The 24,864-nt window shown below is 36.9% G+C and overlaps 2 protein-coding genes across 3 annotated transcripts in view; both read left to right on the top strand.

The window, feature by feature from the left end:
• Positions 1 to 5,804: 5,804 nt before the first annotated feature.
• LOC102808252 (NIPA-like protein 2) lies at positions 5,805 to 20,979 on the top strand. Of its 2 annotated transcripts, none has more exons than XM_085492663.1 (12): positions 5,805 to 5,974; positions 10,614 to 10,682; positions 11,111 to 11,285; positions 12,717 to 12,776; positions 13,488 to 13,540; positions 13,651 to 13,722; positions 13,912 to 14,008; positions 14,598 to 14,733; positions 15,908 to 15,996; positions 16,256 to 16,319; positions 16,712 to 16,815; positions 19,351 to 20,979. In XM_085492663.1, the coding sequence occupies exons 1-12, from the start codon at positions 5,948 to 5,950 to the stop codon at positions 19,515 to 19,517; spliced, it is 1,113 nt and encodes a 370-aa protein (XP_085348789.1). In that variant the 5' UTR covers positions 5,805 to 5,947; the 3' UTR covers positions 19,518 to 20,979. The 2 variants fall into 2 exon arrangements, with proteins under 2 accessions (XP_085348789.1, XP_085348788.1); XM_085492662.1 differs by lacking the exon at positions 19,351 to 20,979 and adding an exon at positions 17,795 to 18,654.
• A 764-nt stretch (positions 20,980 to 21,743) lies between these two features.
• LOC144346752 (short transient receptor potential channel 5-like) overlaps positions 21,744 to 24,864 on the top strand; it is a 59,191-nt gene continuing 56,070 nt past the window's right edge. The window contains exon 1 of the mRNA XM_078007295.2: positions 21,744 to 22,069. Within this exon, the coding sequence (XP_077863421.1) occupies positions 21,880 to 22,069 (190 nt within the window). The 5' untranslated portion in view covers positions 21,744 to 21,879. The remainder of the gene's footprint in view (positions 22,070 to 24,864) is intronic.

Below are 24,864 nucleotides of genomic sequence, written 5' to 3'. Positions count from 1 at the left end.
AGACCGGCAACTAATAGTTCTGCGCAAGCGCATTGATAATAGTACAGGTGAACTCGCGATACACGAGATTATCGAGAACTGGGCACGTTATTTTGATGGATTTGAATCAGGGTCACAGGCTAAATCCAACAAAGCTTCAGTAGTTATGTATTATGGAATTCATGCGTCATTTTACCAATAGAAAAATGAGGAATTGAAAATTTAGGGGGGGGGGGATAGACGTATCCAGTATCGAATAAACTATCATGAGCTGTATTGTATTGTTTGATACTGCATGCCAAAATCCGCAGAAATTATTTTTTTCCACCATTCTAGATACAATAAATCATTATAAATATTTATCTAAATATGATACAAAGGATAAATATGGCGATAAAATAATAATAATAATAATAATAATAATAATAATAATAATAATAATAATAATAATAATAATAATAATGCCTTTATTGAAATCATATCCTGTTCAGAGTCTGAATTTGTAAAATTCTATAAAGTTTCAGATACATATAAAATGGCAAGACAAAATATTTGGGAGTTTAAAGACAAAATGAAAGCATAATAAGATAAAATAAATAAATAAAAAGGACTGCTTAGAAAAACAAAACAGAAAAAGTATCCTAATGATATATATTTCAATTATAAATATTATAAGGCAGCTGGTATTTTTGTTTATGAGTGTCACTTCTTAAATTGAAGCACTCAAAGATATATTTTGCCAAATGAATTAGTGATTGTACACGGTTATGAGACCCATATCGAACAGCGCGACGACCGCCGCCTTTTAATACCCCCTGTGCAGTTTAATAATAGTTGAATGTATCAAGTAAGAATATTGACTCTTCAACTTGCCAACAACAAATGCTTGGACATGAGGTGTTTATATCACACGATATATTGTTTATTTATTATTGATATGAGTTGATAGTAGCCATTTATTTATTTTTGAACGTAAAAATGATTAAATTAATTTGGTAGGAAAACAAATCTCCAACTTATATTAGGTTTAAGCAACATTTTTTGGCAAAATTTATTTCTAACCAAATTTTCGATAACATTTTTCAGTATCGAGTTGGAGATTCTTTCCTCCCCCATAAAATGTACATGTACATACTTGCAGTACAAATGAGTTTTCACCTTTTCACTACCAGACCTTCTCCCAAATGTTTCCGCACTTTTTTTCCATATTCTTCAATATTTCTGAAAATGAACCCTAATTTTGAAGCCAACAGACACAATTTGCGTCAACTTTCAGTTTTTACTCAAACAATTTGGCTATATGGGACCAACACATGACAAAGAAGGTGTCACTCATCTGACTGGCAAAGGCGGTCTTTATACTATGATCACGTTACAGTTAAACTGAATTGGGACTGCCAGAAGGTAGTTAAAGCGAGAGGGTCGTCACCTGCGCACGCGCGGGAATTGAGTTCCAACCGACGATAACAACACACGCTAAAAACGCAAAGGCTTATGAGTAGAAGCTTGTTTGTAAACAATGACACGCTATGGCCACCTAACGCATGCGCAGGTGACGACTCCTCCGCTTTAATATAAACAGGAGGTCTTTATTTGAAGTTTTTCACAAACACAGGATGGATTTAGTGGTTTGTTTGAACAACGATTTAGTTTTACGATGAATCATACTAATTCATCGACATACAGTGTCAAACAACATTATTACATATTACATGCGTTCGTTCATATTGCATGTGTGCATATGTTGTGAGCCGCTTGCTGTATGGTTTTGTTAGACTGTGATGCAGCACATTCCATCGTGATCACAACGAAATGCCCAGCTAAATCAATATTCACGTCATTTTGCCAAGTTTAAGACTTTCTTTTTCAATTTTATCATCAACATAGCTTAAGGTAATTAGCCTTGAGGACAAGTTACAACCGACGCCTTTCCACTTGAACTCTCGCAAAAAGAGCAAAGAAAAACAAAAGTTGTACTTGGCCCCGCCGCTGGTGGAGCTGTGCAGAGGGAGGTCCATTTTGAGGCGTAATCTTACATATATTTTTCACTCATTCAAATTCCAAATTGTGTCGCCTGGTTAATTGAAGCACTATGAAATCTGACAGTCGAATATCTTTTTAGATATGGATAATAATATATATGCTAAATCCTGAATATTAAAGATGAAATATAAATAAGAACACGTAATTTGTAATACCGCCGATGACACTGTATATTATGATGTATTACTAGTATATGACTGTCCCACGACCGCGAGTAGCTGTTAGTGTTTGTTATGCTGCCCTCAACGATATCGTTATTAAATTTCAGGACAATAACAGAGTGAAATAGTACAGAGACACGAGACTGGGGCCGAGCCTAATTATGAAATTTAGAGGCGAGTACTATTGTAGTACATAGCAAATATTCATTCAACTATTCATTGCACCTTTTTAATACGCATGTGCGCTGATGGTTTTAGTACGTACATTGTAAAATAACAATTACTATACATGCATATTAATGATTGCCATATTTTGCTGACTGACATTTTAAAATTACGATAAATTATAATCCACTTTGGGCATCAACATGTAGTAGACATGGATTATCATAAATTAATATATTTTAGACCGTATTGCATGTTAAAATACACACCATAAACTAAAATAGTTGTTTTTGTCTACCACGAAATAACCATCATCTCTGAGAGAATGAACTACGGCTCGCAAACTACGCAGTGCGCATGAGCATTGATATATAGGTACGTACTATTAATTTAATGCGCGTGCGTGTATTTGATAGATTGGGAAATTTATCATAAACAACCCTGGATTTCCACTGGAAAAGGCGTTTGCAATATAGGTATCTTCCATGGTGTCACGATCTACCCGATGTCTTGAACAATAATATTTTGTAGAAAAGAAACTAGCTTTTATTTTGAAGAGTCATAAATAAAGGTGACACGTTTAGCGTAAAAAAACAAACGATTTGATTTTGAACTTGTATTTCATTTTATAGTATAGTCCAAAGTCCAAATTTCGATTTTTCAGAAGGTGAATATGGCGTTCAGATACAATAAATTCATCAAAATCAACCATCATCAATTCTGTATAGTTCATTATCAAGCGTGAAAAAAACATACAAAATGCTTTCGCGTTTGTCGAATCCTACGCGATGTCTTGACGCCACTACGACGCTATGACCTTTGCTTGTCTTTTTTACGTTCGATTTCACGCACAACGCGGGATCTCGCAGTGAACGGGAAATGACCTATTCTGCACAAAGTCATATCTATTCCAAAAGATATGTTGGCATTTACAAATTGATATGAATAAAGGAATTAACTTTGTGAAACTTAAAAAGCTTCAAACAACTAGATCAAAATTGAATGATCCGAGAAGATTAGCCATTCAAAGTCGAAAGATGATTATCCATGGCAACGACATCCCGAATCATTTATTCTTTGATATTGATGGGAAAATATGTATTAAATTAATCACATGAAATATTGCATTGTTTTTATTTGGAAATGCTATTGAATCTTCTGACTTTACCAGTGAGCATTTTCATTGTTAATGAAGTAGCGCAACTTACACCATATTACCACGACATGAATGAACTCAGGAAAGTGAACACATTTTACAGAAAAATTGCATTGAATATCTATTCAAAAAATAAAGGTAATAAACAATTCTGCCAGAAAATACAAAACTTGATTATGCCCTAGAATTTCTACAAAGAATCGCATGCTTACAGGGAAACATTTTAATTTTATAGTGAATCATGACGTCCTAAGGCATTATCAAGATTCATTTATCAAAGAGGATTATATAAAACAATCTTACAAAGTATGCAACGTTGTCCACATTTCCAATCAATTTCCATTAAAAACAAAAGAATTGTGCACATCATGCAAGAGGGCCCTAGACTGCATCCAGAAACAAGCAAAGTTTAGCCGAGATATTTAAGGCATCCTCGGGGGCGGAGATACGTCACAAGACGTTCCACGTTGCTAAGACGCGCACCACTGTACATGCATTTCTATGGGCTCTGTGCGCGCTGCTGTGGAACGCCGGTCGAGCCGGTGAAAATTCGAGAAAACAACACAAACTCAACTTTGAAGTAATCCTGAACAACCAAATCTATATGTTACACACGTAGGGTTAATCTTGTTACACTGTTCAGGGGAGTCTCAACAACCATCCCTAAGTACCGTTTTCTGCGAGTTTTCGGCCTTTGTTTTCACCGCGAAGGTTGCGAAGCGGTGAAAATGCCAGGATGTCTGCCCCGAGGATACTACTAGATAGTTTTCTTTTATGACTCTAAAGTTGGCGTGTTCACAATGTTGTCGCTCAATGGACGCGTGATTAGCGCCCTTTACGGTGAGTATGGTGCAAATGTTCTATATTCTCACCTTACATAAATGTGTGTAATTGTAAATAACGATAATCGACATTTCAAAACTGCATTACAAGATTATGGTATCAGTTAAAATTAATTATTGGGTGACGTCACTCATTGACACTTGCAACTTTTAGTTCGAGGTCGCATGTCCTTGGTTTCGTGTGACATAATTCGATCTAATAGTAAGAAAATAGTTGCAGAAAAAATAAACATTGTACGAAGTATCCACCGCGACTTTCAATGGCCTTTCCCACTAATTAGGCAATTCGTTAACTTCCCGGTATTTTCTTCTACAATTCAAAGTTCCTAGAAAAAAAAGCGGTAAAGCAATTGTTATTCCAAAAGACTTACATTCCCTGTTGCTGACTTTAAACATTATAAAGAATAAGGATATGTCGCATCTACTAATTTAATGGGTCCACGTTGATTTTTTTTTAATTTCTACCCCCATTTAATCAAGTTCGCGGGTGGCTGTTGAAGACAATGAATATGACGACAATGACGTCCCTAAACATCTTATAAAATCACGGCTTTTGTTTAAATTAGTCGCTAATCACTTTTGCTCGCATCTGTGACAATGTACTAGTAAATCTCTGATCGTGCCACGACGACCGACAACATAATTAAAACTTCACTTTGTAACTGTCCCACTGTAGATGGAGAAACTAATTTTTATCATCACTTTCTCATTCAAACACCGGTCTAACAACAACAACAACAACAACAACAGACAACCACCTGTATGAATAACCACCCGCATACGGTTACATGTCTCTAACTGTCACGCGAGGATTGCGTAGAAGTCGGGCGTGGAAACTCAAACACGCGTGGCAGACTACATTTATCCTGGATAGGCACTGCGTCACTCAGAATATCGTTGACTTCAAGTTTGTTGCCGGGTTTTGTTGTAATGGTATGACAATTATCAGTCGTAATGCGCTCGCCCTCCCCCGACAACACAGGAAATACAATATAGAGGGGGGCAAGGGTTATTTTCGTTCAACGTAATTGTAATATTTTTTTGTGCGTACAACGTAAATTGAAAAAATATTTTTTTCGTACACTTTAAAAATGTGTCATTTGTCTCGGTACGTACAAGAATTTACATCGAAATAAAAAAAGTCGTAAAGAGTAATCCAGGGAAATTACATTTTCGAAACTGTAAAACGACTAGATGACACAATTCACTGCAAAATTCAATTTTCAATGTAAACTGTAAAAACGTCTTTTGTTTCTTTGTAAATTGTAAAAAGCCCTTTTATTTCCCGTAAAACTGTACCAGCTACCCCCCTTGCCCCCCCCAATATAAGGCACGTTTGCTATATAACAAATTAAACTACTAGTATGACCTATTGCAGCCATGTTTATTATTGATAAGCTAAGGGGTCAATACGCCCCTATGAATGACGTTTCTATTCACCCCTGATAGGAGTTATTTTCTGCTGGTTCGTTCTCCCTTTCATTCACCAAGCTTAAGTTTGCACTGGGAAATCACATTTCAGCGAATGGATATTTTGAAATCAATATGGACATGAGCTCAGAAACGTGCTTTTTTCGGCCGTTTTATGAAAGAACGACAGAATGACGGTTCATTTGACAGAAAATGAGGTAAGCGCAGAAAATGTAAGCGACCCGATGACGGATATGTGTGCCCGAGAGTGCGTAGGAGATATGCTAGCTTAATCCGTCAATATATCGCTACACGCCTTTCATTTATGTAATATTATTGTGCTGAATGATCCCACGAATGATTCAATCACATACATTCCTTGCTGGTATTACGATTACAACTCGAAATCCAGCAATTAACTAAGTTAAAAAAAACACCGATTTTAAGAAAATCACTCTATAAACAAACTATTTATTAAAATGCCCCTATGTAAAGTACGCACAAAAAAAACATTCGACCCGCTGTATTCGAAACATACATCGCTGTGAAATCGCTGTTTTGCAGATCAAAACATCAAATTATGAACCAGAGATTCCATTTCAATGTTTATTTTGGTCCGCATCCTCATTTGAAAGCTCCAATGCACGTACTACTAGCACATATCATATACGTACTATATATAGACGTGCTACTCAATATATACTAAAATATGACGTAGTGTTCGCTGCATGTTACAGCCACGACAAAATGGTGTCACGTATCTTGTTTTAGTCATTGTTGTGTTTTTTTTTTTTTTTTTTTGTCATATTCGTTTCGATGCAAATAAATTTAGAACGAAGCAGCTTAAAACGCGGTGGTCGTCGCGCAGCGCGTGTTCGAATTTCATGTAAATAAACAATGTATTTTACATGCGTTGTATACGTCGCTATGAGTCCCGTATCGAACAGGACGCGGCACGAAGATTGCCGCCCTTTAATTTAAAACTACAAGACTGGTGAACATATTTACAACCTCGCCAAAACAGAACCAATTAAGGCTTATTTAGCATCAAATAAATGAAACATTCACTCTCAGCTGCATTAAAACTGACGCCATAACACGATTTCTTGTTTACTTGGAGGTGGACCGGTTATAATGACTTAACAGTCATGATTCGCTAACTAACATTCTTTTACCCAATAGCAGTATCCCATATTTACTGTTACTATAGAAAACAACTACCGCGTGATTTATTTTTTTATTTGTGGAATGGCAAAACCTCTACGAGTGGCTCTTTAAAAAGACAGGTTTAGAATTTATATAAACATAGTATGCAGTCTACATAGAATGTATTTCCACTAATTTTAAAACACTATAGAAAGTGACCGACGGAGCAGATCTGCACATTTTTCTACAAATGGAGAAAATCGAAGTTTGGCTATTAAATCAGGAATCCAATTTTTACCAAAATGCTAGACGATTTTATATTTGAAATTCGTCTAGTACGAAGTTTTATTTTTAGGATCGAACGCAGCTAACTAGTGAATCGTGATATGCGTAAATTTAAATCACTACAAATTCTACTGATCGAAATAAAAGACAAAGAGCAGTTAAACATGTTTCCATGGGAATAATGACTTTGTGATAATTTTTACTACAGCTTTAAATCCGGCTCAGGTTAATATTTTGAATTGAAAATATATCAAAACACGTAACACTGAGGTTCATAATTCAGAACTAGTTTTTCTTTGAAATTTCAAACATCCAATCAAAAGGAAAAACGTTTCAGCGAATTTCTACATGTTTTATCCGCGTTTTAGCAAGGATTTGGTCTACTGAAATCATAGACTGTATATACGCTCATTCTGTTAAGCTGACAAATGTAAAGTGAAAATGATTATTCAAGCATTGCTATTCCGTATCACAGGGCAGTAAATTTAAATTAGTCAAATTAAATCGCAATCAATTGTATAATCGTTATACATAATATGTCAGCGAATGTCGAAAACTCAGTTTGATTGAAAAAGTCATTTATAAAATTATTTATATGTTTCATAATATGTATTTATTACTAATTTGTACGTGTATGTTTATGCGTTTATTTTAGCGAACCAAAATATTCAGATAGCAAACTTTTCTATTCCTTTTTTTCAAGTTCCAATTGTTTTGATCACATTTTTGACAAGATTGTCCCCTCGGCGTCGGAGTTGTCGAATTCGTGATCTCCGTCAAAGTAGTTAGCATATATTCACTTACCACTGAGTCTTAAACAAATACTATATTGCTAAATAGATGATAGAATAGATTACTTTCCTTGAAAACCCACGGAAGTGTTGTCAATGCACAATACCACATACTTATTTCAATAATTCCAACATTTGACCGACTTTTCAAATTATTAAGACTAAATTATTATAGGTTTTCTAAAAAAAAAAACTATTTTATTTTTATTCTGAAATTTAAATTCCCGATTTATCACATAACGTGAACTGCATTGCCTTTAATTTTTTTTCTAAAATTCTGTCATAAAAAACAACACGCATTAAAAAACTGTAACGCTCACCGTTGACGAGTTTTAAGATCCGGGGCACGTGGTGACCGGAAGCATATGGGCAAACTTGAAACCCTTCCCTGGTAAAAAGTATCAATATATATCTAAAAATCGCCCGGTAACATAACAAAGTAAACAAATTATATGTAGTTATAAAATGGTTACTTATGGTTGTCGTGAATTACAAGGAAAATCTGATTAATGGTAATTTTTATTTCATGAATACTACGATGCAGACTTTACGTTTTCAACTTTGTGAAATTCGTTTATTTTTATGAAGGAAAATACAGTAATTTTATCAAATAAAATCAAATCTATTAAAGTTATTGTTTATTGCATAAGTTGTTACGGTTAAACACGCTACATATTTTGTAATTTCATTTAGCTCTTTTCAGTCATAATTCAAGATGAAATTAAAAAATATAGAGAATATGACAAATTATGTTTTTTTATTTAATATTCACCCGTAATCGGCAATTAAGACAATTATTATTAGTATGCATATGAAGTACATTCCGGTATAGAATATTCTAAATATATTTCTGAATTCACTTGTCGATATCATTTTGTTTTCAGTTTTTTCACAATGTCGAAAACAGAAAGTGCCATGAAACAATGTCTTAACACGGACTCTTATCACGTGTTCAGATCAATAATCACTTTTGAAATTGTTATAAATTGTTTTCTCGTGTCCTATGTAATAGATCGCATGCCTGCAAACGACGTTAATCATTTGAGTGTTACAATTTTGCCTGCTTAATGTATTTTATTATAGTGATTTTATATTTTTGAACCAAATGGTCATAATTTCCAATAGGTGATTTTCCGAACAATTGCGAGATCTCGCGAGATGCATGAAAGACGCGCGTCGAACGTCTGCTGCAAAAATCGAACGATTTGATTTTGAACTAGAATTTCTTTATTTCGCAGCTTATATTGACCGGCCGATCTTCGACAGAGGAATATTGCTTCCGAATACCCTTACTTAATCGAAATTGCCTATCATCAAATGTGGACAGCACATTATTAAGCATGGAAATGTCCCCGAAATACTTTCGCGTTTGTCGAATCCCACGCAATGTTTGACGCGACTACGACGCTATGACCTTTGTTTGTCCTGTTTTTACGTTCGATTTCACGCATAACGCGTGATTCTCGCAGTGAACGGAAAATGGTCTATTGATTACAACTCTTGATCAAAATGTAGGAAACATTATGAAAACATGATGTAGGTTTAAAAGGCGGTAGTCGTCTCGCTGCGCATGTGCGAGATGTATGGGTCTCATATAAACAAAGATGGCGACTTTGACTGTTACGCAGTTCAACGAGTACGAACTAAGACGTTTACAAGCTTTAATTAAGTAATTTTCATACTATTGGAAGGTATCGAAGGAGTCACCGGCAGTAATCAGTGCAAGTCACGCCCAGGTCAAACCCGCCTCATACTTGTGATTTCCATTTGAAGAGCGCATTGGATTGTGGGAAAATCAATGTTTATCAACACAAATGTCGCACATGCGCAGCGCGACGACTACAGCGCTTTAAAGTGTGACAGTCGTCGTGCCGCGTCCTGTTCGATATGGGACTCACAGTGACGTACACAACGCATACAAATACTTTGTTTACTTACATGAAATTCGAACACGCGCTACGCGACGACCACCGCGCTTTGAAATATGTGAATGTTGACAAAAGTTGACTTTGCCGCTGAAAGGTTTAAACATGTTAAAACTTACTAGTCGCACGTACAGTACTATGCTATACAAATATTATATTTTTAGGACAGCGTCCAACAGATAATTTAAGACAACAACATCTACCATGATAAATAAATAATTTCACCACGCAAATAGGTGATAAATGGAAAGGTGTATTCACTATCATAGCAACCAATGGTTTCAAAACAAAATGGCCGTCAATGCAGTATTTTAACCAATATTTTCTCAGAAATTAGTTAGGTGGCCCGTAAATTTTCTTGACAATAATATTTTTTTTTATTTGAGGGTTTATGTATGCCGAGGTTCTATTAATATATAATTTGTATCTCTGTGATATCAAGAAAAAAATGAAGGACAAGCATTTCTTCACAATTGGGAGTAACTCGGTAGACTTATTATTCTTTTCAATATGCCCATTTTCTATTTCAAAACGGCCGCCAAAATGTTTACCGTTATGATGGAATTGCAAAACCACCATTTCCATTGAAACAAATTCTGGTATCTCCGATATTTTAATGTTTTTTTCACTTTTTTGAAAGAAACCGAATAACCGAATATTGGATTATAGTTTCATCTTTATATTCATGGTTATTTTTTTTTTAATTATAGCTTATAGGTATTGGTTGTGCCCTTGCAATCTTTGGTAATTTCGTGATCAGCTGCTCACTTAATTTACAGGTACGTATAAGAATGACAATATCCGCTCTAACACCTGACTGCATCAACCAATCACATAACAGAATATCTGTTATCACACGACACTATTCATTAGTTATTACATCGGCATTTTTGCATAATATCTCAAATGACATTATTACGCCACAATATTGTATACTAGTATGTCGTACAATATCTATGATATTACACATCTGATATTATACAACAATATCGTTTATTATTTTACAATATCGTTTATTGTCCCACAGAGTCTGGTATCACACAACAATAACATCGATTATAACACAACAGATGATATCACACAACAACATCGCCTAGTATTGCACAATAGGGACATTAAACATTTGATCATAATTATTGTTGAATAACGAAACATCTCAGAAAACTTTGACCCCTGACCTCATAGTACTTTGGTTATTATTGCTTAGAAATTTGTACATATGAAGATTCTGAAACAAGGCCTCGCGCCAGAGAAATACCTCAGAAAAAAAATATGGTGGTTTGCTATCATACTGATGGGAGTGGGCGAGATTGGAAACTTCATGGCTTATGGCTATGCTCCAGCCTCCACGGTGGCGCCTCTCGGTATAACGACCATCATAGGTAAGATTATTATGGGTATGGGTGTGCTCCTACTTCCACGGTGGCGCCTCTCGGTATAACGACCATCATAGGTAAGGTTATTATGGGTATGGATGTGCTCCTGCCTCTACGATGGCACCCCTTGGTATAACGACCATCATAGGTAAGGTTATTATGGGCATGGGTATGCTCCTGCCTCTACGATGGCGCCCCTTGGTATAACGACCATCATAGGTAAGGTTATTATGGGCATGGGTATGCTCCTGCCTCTACGATGGCGCCCCTTGGTATAACGACCATCATAGGTAAGGTTATTATGGGCATGGGTATGCTCCTGCCTCTACGATGGCGCCCCTTGGTATAACGACCATCATAGGTAAGGTTATTATGGGTATGGATGTGCTCCTGCCTCCACGGTGGCGCCTCTCGGTATAACGACCGTCATATGTAAGGTTATTATGGGTATGGGTGTGCTCCATCCTCCACGGTGGCGTCTCTCGGTATAACGACCAGCATAGCTAATGTTATTATGGGTATGGGTGTGCTACTGCCTCCACGGTTGCGTCTCTCGGTATAACGACCATCATAGGTAAGGTTATTATGGGTATGGATGTGCTCCTGCCTCTACGATGGCGCCTCTTGGTATAACGACCACCATAGGTAAGGTTATTATGGGCATGGGTATGCTCCTGCCTCCACGGTGGCGCCTCTCGGTATAACGACCATCATAGGTAATGTTGTTATGGGAATGCCTACAGCGTTTACGGCGGACATTGTTTACTAGACCGGATTCAATATGGCTAACGGCGGCCATTTCGTTTTAATGGATGATTTTCTAGAGCTATATCTGTGACATATCTTGACCATTCAAACTCACACATGCTTCTAGATCATGCACATGTTAACAACCAAATTCAATTCAAATTCAAATTAAAGTTAAATTAATCATCAACATCGAGATTTCCACTATTCCAGTCCATGTTCAAAACCAACCAGAAGTTCTACATAAGTTAAATTCCGATTCAAAATTGCCGATTGATTTCAGGTTTGTTTACTATTGCACGATATATGGTAACTGTGTCATGGCAATAACTTTTTTGAAATTAGTTCAAGAAAAACAACATGTGAGACCTATAATCATGGCACGTAACTTCGCACGTTTCTATTTTCAACAATATTCTGTCATCATATTAGAATTGCACACAAGTCTCTTGTTTAGTTTTAACAAGAGACTGTGTGCAAGCTTTTGTTAAGTCTGGCATTATATGTTTTTTATCCGTTTTTTTTTAATTTGAAACTGTCGAATCAGTGATTTACATAGATGCATATTGGACACATTGTTTGTACCCGGAACCAGAACCGGAAGCGACATTCTTCAATATAGCGAAATGCATTATGGGTGACTAGTACATCTGTACTTAATATTGTATTATATTGATGTTTTTTCTCCAGCGAACGCTGTTATAGCCACTTTATTTTTAAAAGAACGTGTACGAGCACAGGACCTGTTTGGTAAGTGTATTGTTTCGTTATTATAACAATATAAACACTCGCTACGTCACGGTGAACACTCGCATTCTGCCTCAACACGTACGACGTACTGCGCTTCTCTGTTTTTGTGTATTCCGCTATTTTTCCTGAGCCGAGCAATAAAATAACACGCTACATAAACATATATCCACTTTTGGCGGCATCGAGGCAGTAGGGTTGGCGTAACTCCAGCCATTACAAGTATAACCTCTATCATTCGTAAATTTGTCGAAGTCACGCGATTATAGACATCATCTACTCTATATGAGGAAGGGCAGTTATGCTTCAGTTCATCGGCTATATATGTGTCATTAACTTCTTATAGTTACTACCTTATCCTAAAATATGTTTGGATATTTAGAGTAGTAACAAATTCCCGGTCCGGTTTGACTTAAAATACACCACAAATATTCACTTTTCAGATATAATTTTTGGTATGTGTTGGTTCTTGGTTATTTCAGCTTCGCCGTCCTGTACTTCGTTTAGTAATTCGAACTTCCCAGATTGCGTAAAAACGGAGAGTTTAGCTAAGGGACGGCCGCTTAGGTATGTGCTCTGTAACTTGCAGCACATGAACCTAAAAGCGTTAGGTAATCGAACAAAAATGACGTTGTACATAAAGTACGTTCAAGGTCTTCACTTTTTCGTAGCATAAAAACGACTTGTCTTACGATAAAATATTTGTATTTGTAGGTATCCTTATAGCGATTGCCGGAGCCTTTCTCATCATTTCGTTTTCATCATCAGTAAGTTAATTTCAATTTTGCTAAGCAACAACTTTAAATATAGAGCAAACACAACACTGACAACCTAAGTGAAACGTTACTAATATTGGTCGATTCTATTTTTTTCATAGGGGTCAGAGGTTGCTCTTAATGCCAGGATGATTATAGAGCTTCTCAAGAACTGGGAATTCATTGTCTATGCAGTAAGATCAACTTTTTTCCTCACATTGATTGATTGCAAAAATAAGACGTCACATGATTATGAATCCTGCTGGAGCATTGTAGGCTTGGTATTTGTCATCGTATTAAACTATAATGTAATGCAATGCATTGTAAAGCAGCGCAACGCAACACATTATGTGAGTCTTATGTTTTTATTTTTTATTTTTCAGGTTCTAGAAATTTTACTTATAATAGGTTTACTTATTGCAATATTTGTATACGACCAGCTACACGTCGTAATTATACTATTAGTGTGTTCGTCACTTGGTAAGTCCCTGTTCTGTCTTTTGCATTGTACACTGCAGTCATCTGCATTCGTCAGTACCGCTTAACCGCTTTCAAAACATGATATGGTTTGTATAGAGAGAACGTACCTGTAATTCACAGATCATGCGCACAATTAACATGCCCCATTGTTGTGAAGTATTGCTTTCTTCCTTCCAAAAAGTGCATCAATTCGCTTCGTCGTTTAACAACGCGCGACAGTTAACCAAAGTTCCTGTAAATTGCGCCCTCTAGCGGTGGGCGCTTCTGTGACGTCAAAATAACGTACATAGGTGATGCACTGTCATTCAAATCCCCCACTGTGTTTGGTTGTATATTTGTTCTTCATCTAGAATATAGTAAACCTACAGAAAACGTATTCTTCATTGATGAACGGTTACATATCAAAAAGATGCGTCACTAGAGGGCGCGATTTGCAGCAAAGGTGTTTTGATTTAATATTTTAAATGTTTCGAAGGTGATATATGTATGATACAAGGCAATAACGTTTTTCATATTGTTTCCACAAATTCAATCCGCAAAACGAAAGAAATATATGAAATATTATTGTACACTGTACTTTTGTTCGCAGCATCATTTACAGTAATCACGGCCAAGGCAGCGAGTGGGATGCTGACTGTTACGTTTGAAGGAGACTCACAGCTAGGCGAGCCTGTGTTCTATATAGCTATCATACTGATGGTTGTTACAGCAGTTTCGCAAATAAAGTAAGTGGTTAGCACGTGTACATATAGACTGGGTGACGTCATTTTGCGTAGACTTAGTCTTTTTTTCAATAACAAGAAAGTGCGTATTTTTTCGCTTATTGCCGGTGGTTCACACTGCTCCCCCAGTCCTAAAAAAGGAGAAAAAACAAACAAAAAACCAACGGCTCTTGGAGGCTTATTTTCAATAGATCGTGGAATGGACCGAACTCAGTAAGTTGAATGCTTGATAGATTTGAATATTTGAACACTTGAAATGTTTTGTCATTCTGAAATTTGATGTAATGCATAGTGTCGACCCAGTGGAAGCAGTGACTCAAAATAGTAGGCAAAACAGTATTATTTGGTACACACTCAAAGTGAAACAGATATTTCGTACATTTACTTTGCGCAAAGCCATGACTACAAATTCAGGTTTATGAGCAACAATAGGACAGAATATTTTTTTATACATTTTTCCCACCTATCTGCAGGTGTGACGTGCCTGAATATTTTAAACAAAATTAACCCTAGCTGAGAGCGGATTGCCAACAAAAACTAAAGTAGCTACAGGCGTATTTATAACTGCTATGACGCTGAAGTAATATCTCAAGTGCATTGATCAGATTGTAAACTTTCTTATTACTGTGACGTCTTTTGGGACTAATTTATTGTATACTTTTACGCCCACTGTTCACTTAAATCAAGTTTCGTAACTCTCTCGGTCTCACGGAGCCTGGTCGACAGCTGCCATTTGTGGCACGCGCACACTTTACCCATATTTAAAGGGCGACAGTCGTCGCTCCACGCATGCGCGAGATATATGGGTCTCATATAAACAAAGATGGCAACTTTGACCGTTGTGCAGATCAACGAGTACTAACTGAGACGTTTCCAAGCTTTAATTAGGTATTTTCAGGTGATTGGAAGGTATCAAAGGAGTCACCGGCGGTACTCAGTGCAAGTCGCGCTCAGGTCAAACCTCATACTTGTGATTTCCATTTGAAGAGCGCATTGTATTATGGGGAAATCAATGTTTACCAACACAAATGTCGCACATGCGCAGCGCGACGACCACCGCGCTTTAAGAGAATATGAAACAACGTGTCTACTGATAATATTCCCAATCACATTCATTTCTGTAATATTACATAACCCAATTAAATGTGAATTTATGTACTTAAGTTTTCTATTGTAGATTTTTAACTTTAGCAATGCAGCACCACGATTCTAATGTAGTGGTACCGATCAACTACGTATTATTTACCATTAGTGCCATAGTATCAGGTAAGAATACTTTTTAAATTATTAAACAGGAAAAAAAATAGTACGAGTTGATGATTTACACAATTTGTCAACTCTGGTGGCGCTTGCATGTTTTCGTTACAGCATCTGCGTTGTGCAGGAAACTAGACTATATTGATTTTTGCCAATGATCTATCGGGTCACATGGTGGTTTGCTACTGGTAGAAGAGTGAATCGAAGTTAGAGTGTAAAAATTTCACTTTGCTAACTCTAAATATCAATCGTTGTCATTCATCTGTAGGTGTTCTGTTTTATCACGAATTTACTGGTTTGTCCTCGGTGAATATATTTATGTTTTTATTCGGGTAAGTCTGGAAAAAAACATTGTCTGCCATTTGTTCAATTTAAAATTGAAGATTAATGATGTTGTCGTTGGGAAAACCGTGTAGATCAATCATCGATATAGTTATATTACCAATTTTTGGTATAAATAGACCGAAGACGTTTATGGCCGCTGAGATCTCGTTGAGAGCGTGAGAACCACATGACAAGATCTCGCGTCGTCTCGCCCGCTGTTCCAAATACCAAAGTTACCTGGATTAATGGAACATTTGTCGTAGATTGAAACACTATTTGAAGATCAAAAAAAATAAGTCTCGAGGATATCTTACTCTTTACGAGATCTCGACGTCCATTTGCGTCACAGGTATATGCAGGCCGGTATAAATTTTAATTGTTTGCCATTTTAATTTCTCAGTTGTTTCCTGTCGTTCGTGGCTGTATATTTCATATCGGCGAACCGGGAGGAGCATGGCACTAAAAACAGAATGTCTTGTACAGTAACCAATCCAAACGTTCAGGGTTCGTAAAGCCACACGTAAACGTTTACACATCTCTGTACTGTGACCACTCATAGTTTCGCGTTCGCTTTGACCCGTTGAGCGTCTTAATTGTTATTTTTATGTGTTTTTTTTTCTGAAATACTTTACCGAAGTTGGACCAAATGAATATAACTTCTATTGAAATTCATGAAGATCTTGTTCAATATTTATGGAAAAAAACATGAAAAAAAACACAAAAAACAAAAAACAAACAAATGCGTTTTTATTTTATGAAAGGTGACACTAGTTGGCGCTCAAATGGTTAAAAGTTTTTGTCCATAATTTTGAGTGTGAGTTATCATAAACTAAACATGTTATTTTGGTATCACAATACATACCGACGGAACATCTAATGATTTGTATGTAATTGAATAGTTAATAGTACGTACCAGAAATTCAAAACCCATATTTCAAAGCATTGTATGTCAGTGACCAAACAAATGTTTTAGTTTATGACAAACTCATCTAAATATGCAATGTATATTAACAACAACTGCACATTTTCATGCACTGTCGCCTATTTTTCTCAACTCACTTATATTCACTCTAAATATATTACATGGAATGCTTGTCGGAAATCCTTTCATGCAATATTCCTAAACGGAAACTTGGAAATCTCATTGTTTAGTGATTTGCCTTGCATGTATGCACCTATATAATGATCATAATCCTTTAATAGTACGCATGCGTAGAATAACGCAAATTGTAATGCATGAAACTGTTGCATATGATACCACCCAATTTAATATTCCACGCACGCACGTTCCTCACTTCTATTGCTTGCACTGAGTCATGGTTTAACGTCACGGGTTCGCAATAACCCAATGTTGCATTTCATCGTTTGTTGTTTCCTCTGCTTGTTAGAATTCTTTGATAAGTCATGAATCCGTGTATTATCTGCAACGTGTTTTTGCATTTTAAATGATAGCGTGAGATGCTCGCCTACTTTCTCCTAACAGATTCGATGCCCTGTCTTGATATCCGCTCAGTACAGCCACACGCACCAAACGGCGGTAAAAGCGACGATCTGTTGTTGCCTTTACTGACACTCATGGAAGACAAAACAATCAGCAGTTATGGTTCATCGGACAAAGTACATAACATATTTTACTCTTTGCATACACATTCAAAGCGCGACAGTCGTCACGCAAGGCGCGTTCGAATTTCATGTAAACAAACAATGAATTTGACGCGCGTTGTATACTTAACATGGGACCGACGTCGAACGCGACGCAGCGTGACGACTGCAACGCTTTAAGAAAACGCGAGTGATATCATACCAAAAGAAAGTGCTAGAAACCACTAATTTCAAGTTACAAATGTCAAATAAACGGGTAAATAAATAAAGTGGATATAAATTTAATTTGTTGAGAATGATGAAATATACAAATATTTGGCACAAGACGACAATAAGGGTGGGTGGGTATGGCATTTCAGTAGTTGACATTAACAACGTATGTGCGTGCATATTCTTATGGTATGGATACTTGCTTTGTTTCCGCATCTTACCATGTACATGCCCTGTCATATATTATTAAGCAGCCAGATAATCCATTTCACTTGATAGGATTTCTTAGAAAAGACACATGTATTATATATGCCCACTGATACTTTGGCCTTTTAGAAATATTTGTTTCTCGGCTGTCGGACTAAATAATTTTGTTTCAGGACTGTTTGTACCAAATTATAAACTTCCGAGAAATTTGTGGATCGAACCAATTTAATTTAGTTCTAGTGTATCACCCCGGAAGTTCTTGAAAACGAAATAATAATAATATCAGTGTCACCCATACTGGCAGAAAACTGAAAGACAATATTACGACAATGTACACCTCTTCCTTGACTATGTTTCTCTGTTGACAAAAGTTATGTTTGATATGGTTTGTGCAGGGATAAACTATTAAAAAACAACTTGTCAGTTCATTACTTTGAACACCAGCGTGTCTCTCACAAACGCTCCCACAATGCAGTGTGTTCATATTTCCTAGTAATACACTTATACAATATATAGCAGTATGTGCACAGGAACTAATGAACAAATAAATAAATAAATAATTTAAGCAACAAATTCATTCACTCACTCACCTATTCACACACGCATTTACCTATATTAGCAAGGCTATTTATTTATTTATTTATTTATTTATTTATATATTTATTTATTTATTTATTTATTTATTTATTTATTTATTTATTTATTTATTTATTTATTTATTTATTTATTTATATATTTATTTATTTATTTATTTATTTATTTATTTATTTATTTATTCAGTTATTTATTTAGTTACTTGGTTAGTTACTCAGTTAGTTAGTTAGTTATTCATTCTGCTGTATGTTTAATGTAACATTATTGATTGATAGATAGATTGATAGATTGATTGATTGATTGACTGACTGATTGATTGATTGATTAATTGATTGATTGACTCGGAGTTTGTGAGTGAGTGAGTTTGATTGATTGAACGACCGATTGTCTTAATTATAACTATAAATATTTTCATCTTCACTATAGAAATAATTAAACGTATCGAGACCAAGGAGGTACAACCAGACAATATACACGCAATGTCAGAGAGGGGGAGCATGAGAAGTGTTAGTACTATTGTGGACGATGAGGACGAAACGAAGCTGAGTGCGCGTCATCCAGTGACAACGAGAACGGTACTTGGCCAGTATTAAATTAGACCTAGAATCAACGAAGAGCTAGGCAATTGTCAATCAAGTACAATGCCGGGCTCTTTCGTCATCACAGTGGATTGTGTCCAGGTTCGGGCGTAAGCTATAGCAAAGTCCCACTCTAAATGATAAAAACGAGATTATAGACCCTCTAAGCTGCTCGTAAAAACATCGAAACGTCACAGAAAAGCCTGAATAGAAAATCGTACGAAGAAGTCGTTAGTTTCATCGTTGATGCGAGCAAAGATTGGGAAACTGTGTGTTGCCGAATGAATTTAGTGGCTAGTGTGTTTACAGCAATGTTTAGTGAACAATATGTTATAGCAACGATTTAGAAGACATGTGTTGCAGCTTGGGTAGATAACACCCGTGACTATGTTACATAGAACATTTGTAATCAGTAAGTTGTAGCACAGTCCCTACGGTGTGGAAAGACTGTGGTTCCAGCAACGACTGCAGTGAGAAGAAACAAAAAACAATGAGTTAATGCACAGTACTAGTATGTTGTAAAATCGATTTGGAAAACAAGTATGTAGTAGCATTGATGATTCTCGGGGGCGTGCATCCGGGCATTTTCACCGCCTTGCAACCATCACGGTGAAAACAAAGGCCGAAAACTCCAAGAAAACTGTACTTTGGGATGGTTGTTGAGACTCTACTGAACAGTGTAACAATATTACCCCTACATGTGCAACATATCAACAATCGGTAGCTCAGGATTACTTCGAAGTTGAGTTTGTGCTGTTTTCGCGGCTTTAGCTGATCTCAGGCTTGCTCTTCGACCGGGGTTCTACAGCAGCTCGCGCAGAGCCCATAGTAGTACATGTTTCAGTGCATTCTCCTTCCCAGAGTTCCTTGCGGTTAACTCACCGAAAATATATTCGTAGAAATAGAACTCTGCCCGAGAGATTGGTTTCAGTGGAGCGCGCCTGAACGTAGAACGTTCTGTGACGTAGGTCCGCCCCCGAGGATAGTTAACTAGTACATTGCAGCAAACAGTTAGTAAATAGGTGAATTCGCAAGGTGATAGCAAAGAATATGCTGGAGAGACTACTAGAATTTTAGCTTTTAGCGTCATTCAGGCCAACTTTCTGTATTGCGCCCTCATTGATCAAGTATCCAGATAGGAGGTCACATTATAATATGTGAGCCATACAATATAAAAAAGACTGTGAATTTCTTCTATTTAAATCATAGCAGGCTCGATTCTTTTATTCATTAATATCCCAGGTATTATGCATTATGAACATTATTTGTAATCGACGCAACCTTATTAGTAATTCTATTCAGACTATACTATATCAGTATTTATACGGAATTCGGACATCTCGGACATATTAAATATGCAGCATGGCAGCTCTAAAAAAACGTGCCTGTTGCGCCCTCTATCGTCAGCTAATATGGCAACCAACATGAACTGTAAAGTTTTTTTTTTAAGAAAAAGAAATAGTAATGCAAGACTGAATTATGTCTGAATTTATTAATGCGTATGTAGAGTGTTTATGATTCCTATATCTTCAGATGACTTATTTGTAACTAGTAGTTTATTGTTGCCATAGCATTTTTTATCACAGTTTATTTGGCGAGAAAACTGTGTCCATATCTGAAAAGTGAACTGCAGAACGGTTTCAAGTTACACAGTTAAAGCGGGAATTGAGTCCCAAGCGACGATTACAACGCACGCTAAACACGCTATGGACATCTGACGCATGCGCAGGTGACGATTCCTCCACTTTAACTGCCCAATTCAGTTCGAAATGCATTATGCAAACACATGCAAATAACATAAACGAAAGATCCCGAAAAGCCAATTGCCGTTGTGTCCGTCGGCGAGGACGCTGTGGCTCACCACCGACGACCATGAATGCTGTTGGTTTGTATCAGTCATATACTTTCAACATTCAATTAGATTTCCATTCTACGGACCACCATTCTGTCTGATAATTGAGGTTGGTATCAAAGCTGGCAATTTCTGTCGTCCTGAAGAAGAGGTGTCTGCAGTAGTTCTAGTGACAAAAAACAAAACAAAACAATGACACATTTTTGCGATACTCGTGTTACTGCATTTTTCAGACTACCCCAGCTATAAATAAGTCCTCTCATACTTTACCGTAGGATACTAGTAGCTTGTGTATGTATGTGTGTGTGTGTGTGTGTGGAGGGGGGGGGGGTATGCTGATTACCCAGATACAGAATGGTCGAGTCCAAATCACGTGGGTGGCTGTCAGCAGGTGGTAGCGTAGTTCGAAGTATACGCTGTGATTTGGTTAAGATTGATCGCTAAGGGGGATACGTACGCACTTCGTATATTCGTTATTTAATTAAACAGCAAGATCACCAGACAGATTTTCTGAGAAAACACAAAATGACTTCGGAGACCTCGTTTATCCATCGCCAGGATCCGGAACTGGAGAGAATATTCCTGTCTGCCGTCGAGAAGGGAGAGAAAAGGGCGGCGATTGTGGCTCTGGAACACGCGGATTATTTCAACGTCAACTGTGAAGATGCGAAGGGACGCACAGCGTTGGTGATAGCTGTACAGAACGGCAATATTGGTAAGTTTATTGTCAAAAATGAATTACATATGTCAGTGCGCGCTAATTGATTCAGTTGGTAGTAATTCTCCATTCGTCTGCCACTACTTCCGCGGTAATTGTAACTTGACGCAAGTGTATATTCATGTAACTTAGCATACACGCGACGTCAAAGTTGATTTGTAAAGGAAAACAAAAAAGCAAAAATAATTCAACATTACATAACTTCATTGAAATTTGGTTGCTAACAATTTTATTTTTTACATTATTTTTATTGCGAAACCATTGAATAAATAGTCATGTGGACTAAAGTGGACTAATCAATGGAATCACACATGCGATTGAAAACAACCTTCGTCAAAACTATATCGATTGGTTAAATGTTTTACTCTTAAATTTTTGAAATGCTCCATAAACATGTGTTAATTCAGACGCGCGTTGTATCTGTGTATCTGCATTTGAACACTCAAAATTAAAAGTAGTCAGACTAAATGTCGGAAATATTAAATCTCCTTCAAAATTCATGTTAAGTAAAACACGACCTATCAATTTTATATTTTCGAAACTGTTGGAATTGCCTGACCATTATATATATATCTTGTGCACGCAGTTCAAAGAGCTGCCGTTGTCAAGCAGTGCGCGTCTGACTCACAATTTCGGGAAAACAAGCTATGCATTTTACACGCGTTGTGTATGTCGCATGGGACCCACATGTCAATATCGATGTTATGCATTGTCACTGGCGATTAGTTAGTCCTGTTTTCAAACGAGAAAATTTCCACTCTTCATTCAGTCACGGTCACAGATTATTTGCTGCAGTAGTGCGACAAACTCACACATACAAACGTACTGAGCTTACAGTTTTATCTGTTATCTAATTGCTAAATTTTCAGTTATAGTTTGTATATATAACAACAACAACATTAATTTTATCCAGTATATCGCTAATCCTCCTCGGCAATAATCCTATGAAAACACTGGTTAATTATTAGTAACACCCCCTTAGAACACTGGCTAATAATCGTTACCCATCCGCTCAGAACAAAGTTTAAATATTACTAGCCCCATCAACGCACTGACTAATCTTCACTAATCCCCTCAGCACATTGGTTAATTATTACTAGCCCCTCAGCACACTGGTTAATTATTACTAGCCCCTCAGCACACTGGTTAATTATTACTAGTCCCTCAGCACACTGGTTAATTATTACTAGCCCCTCAGCACACTGGTTAATTATTACTAGCCCCATCAACGCACTCACACATCTTCACTAATCCCCTCGGCACACTGGTTAATTATTACTAGCTCCTCAACACATTGGTTAATTATCACTAGCTCCTCAGTGCACTGGTTAATTATTACTAGCTCCTCAACACATTGGTTAATTATTACTAGCTCCTCAACACACTGGTTAATTATTACTAGCTCCTTAACACATTGGTTAATTATCACTAGCTCCTCAGTGCACTGGTTAATTATTACTAGCTCCTCGACACATTGGTTAATTATTACTAGCTCCTCAACACACTGGTTAATTATTACTAGCCTCTCAGGACACTGGTTAATTATTACTAGCCCCTCAGCACACTGGTTAATTATTACTAGCCCCTCAGCACACTGGTTAATTATTACTAGCCCCTCAGCACACTGGTTAATTATTACTAGCCCCTCCGCAAACTGGTTAATTATTACTAGTCCCTCAGCACACTGGTTAATTATTACTAGCTCCTCAACACATTGGTTAATTATCACTAGCTCCTCAGTGCACTGGTTAATTATTACTAGCTCCTCGACACATTGGTTAATTATTACTAGCTCCTCAACACACTGGTTAATTATTACTAGCCTCTCAGGACACTGGTTAATTATTACTAGCCCCTCAGCACACTGGTTAATTATTACTAGCTCCTCAACACATTGGTTAATTATTACTAGCTCCTCAACACACTGGTTAATTATTACTAGCCCCTCAGCACACTGGTTAATTATCACTAGCTCTTCAGTGCACTGGTTAATTATTACTAGCTCCTCAACACATTGGTTAATTATTACTAGCTCCTCAACACACTGGTTAATTATTACTAGCCTCTCAGGACACTGGTTAATTATTACTAGCCCTTCAGCACACTGGTTAATTATTACTAGCCCCTCAGCACACTGGTTAATTATTACTAGCCCCTCAACACACTGGTTAATTATTACTAGCCCCTCAGCACACTGGTTAATTATTACTAGCCCCTCAGCACATTGGTTAATTAATACAAGTCCCTCAGCACACTGGTTAATTATTATTAACCCCATCAACACACTGGTTAATTATTACTAGCCCCTCAGCACACTGGTTAATCATTACTAGCCCCTCAGCACGTTGGTTAATTATCACTAGCCCCTCAGTGCACTGGTTAATTATTACTAGCCCCTCAGCACACTGGTTAATTATTACTAGCCCCTCAGCACATTGGTTAATTAATACAAGTCCCTCAGCACACTGGTTAATTATTACTAACCCCATCAACACACTGGTTAATTATTACTAGCCCCTTAGCAAGTTGGTTAATTATTACTAGCCCCTCAGCACACTGGTTAATTGTTACTAGCCCCTCAGCACATTGGTTAATTAATACAAGTCCCTCAGCACACTGGTTAATTATTACTAACCCCATCAACACACTGGTTAATTATTACTAGCCCCTCAGCACACTGGTTAATCATTACTAGCCCCTCAGCACGTTGGTTAATTATCACTAGCCCCTTAGCAAGTTGGTTAATTATTACTAGCCCCTCAGCACACTGGTTAATTATTACTAGCCCCTCA

This window comes from Saccoglossus kowalevskii, chromosome 18 (assembly GCF_978046115.1).
Source record: "Saccoglossus kowalevskii chromosome 18, keSacKowa6.1, whole genome shotgun sequence".
In the NCBI taxonomy this organism is placed as follows: Eukaryota; Metazoa; Hemichordata; class Enteropneusta; family Harrimaniidae; genus Saccoglossus; species Saccoglossus kowalevskii.
Note: the sequence above shows the minus strand (reverse complement) of the source record. Positions and strands in the feature narration are given on the sequence as shown.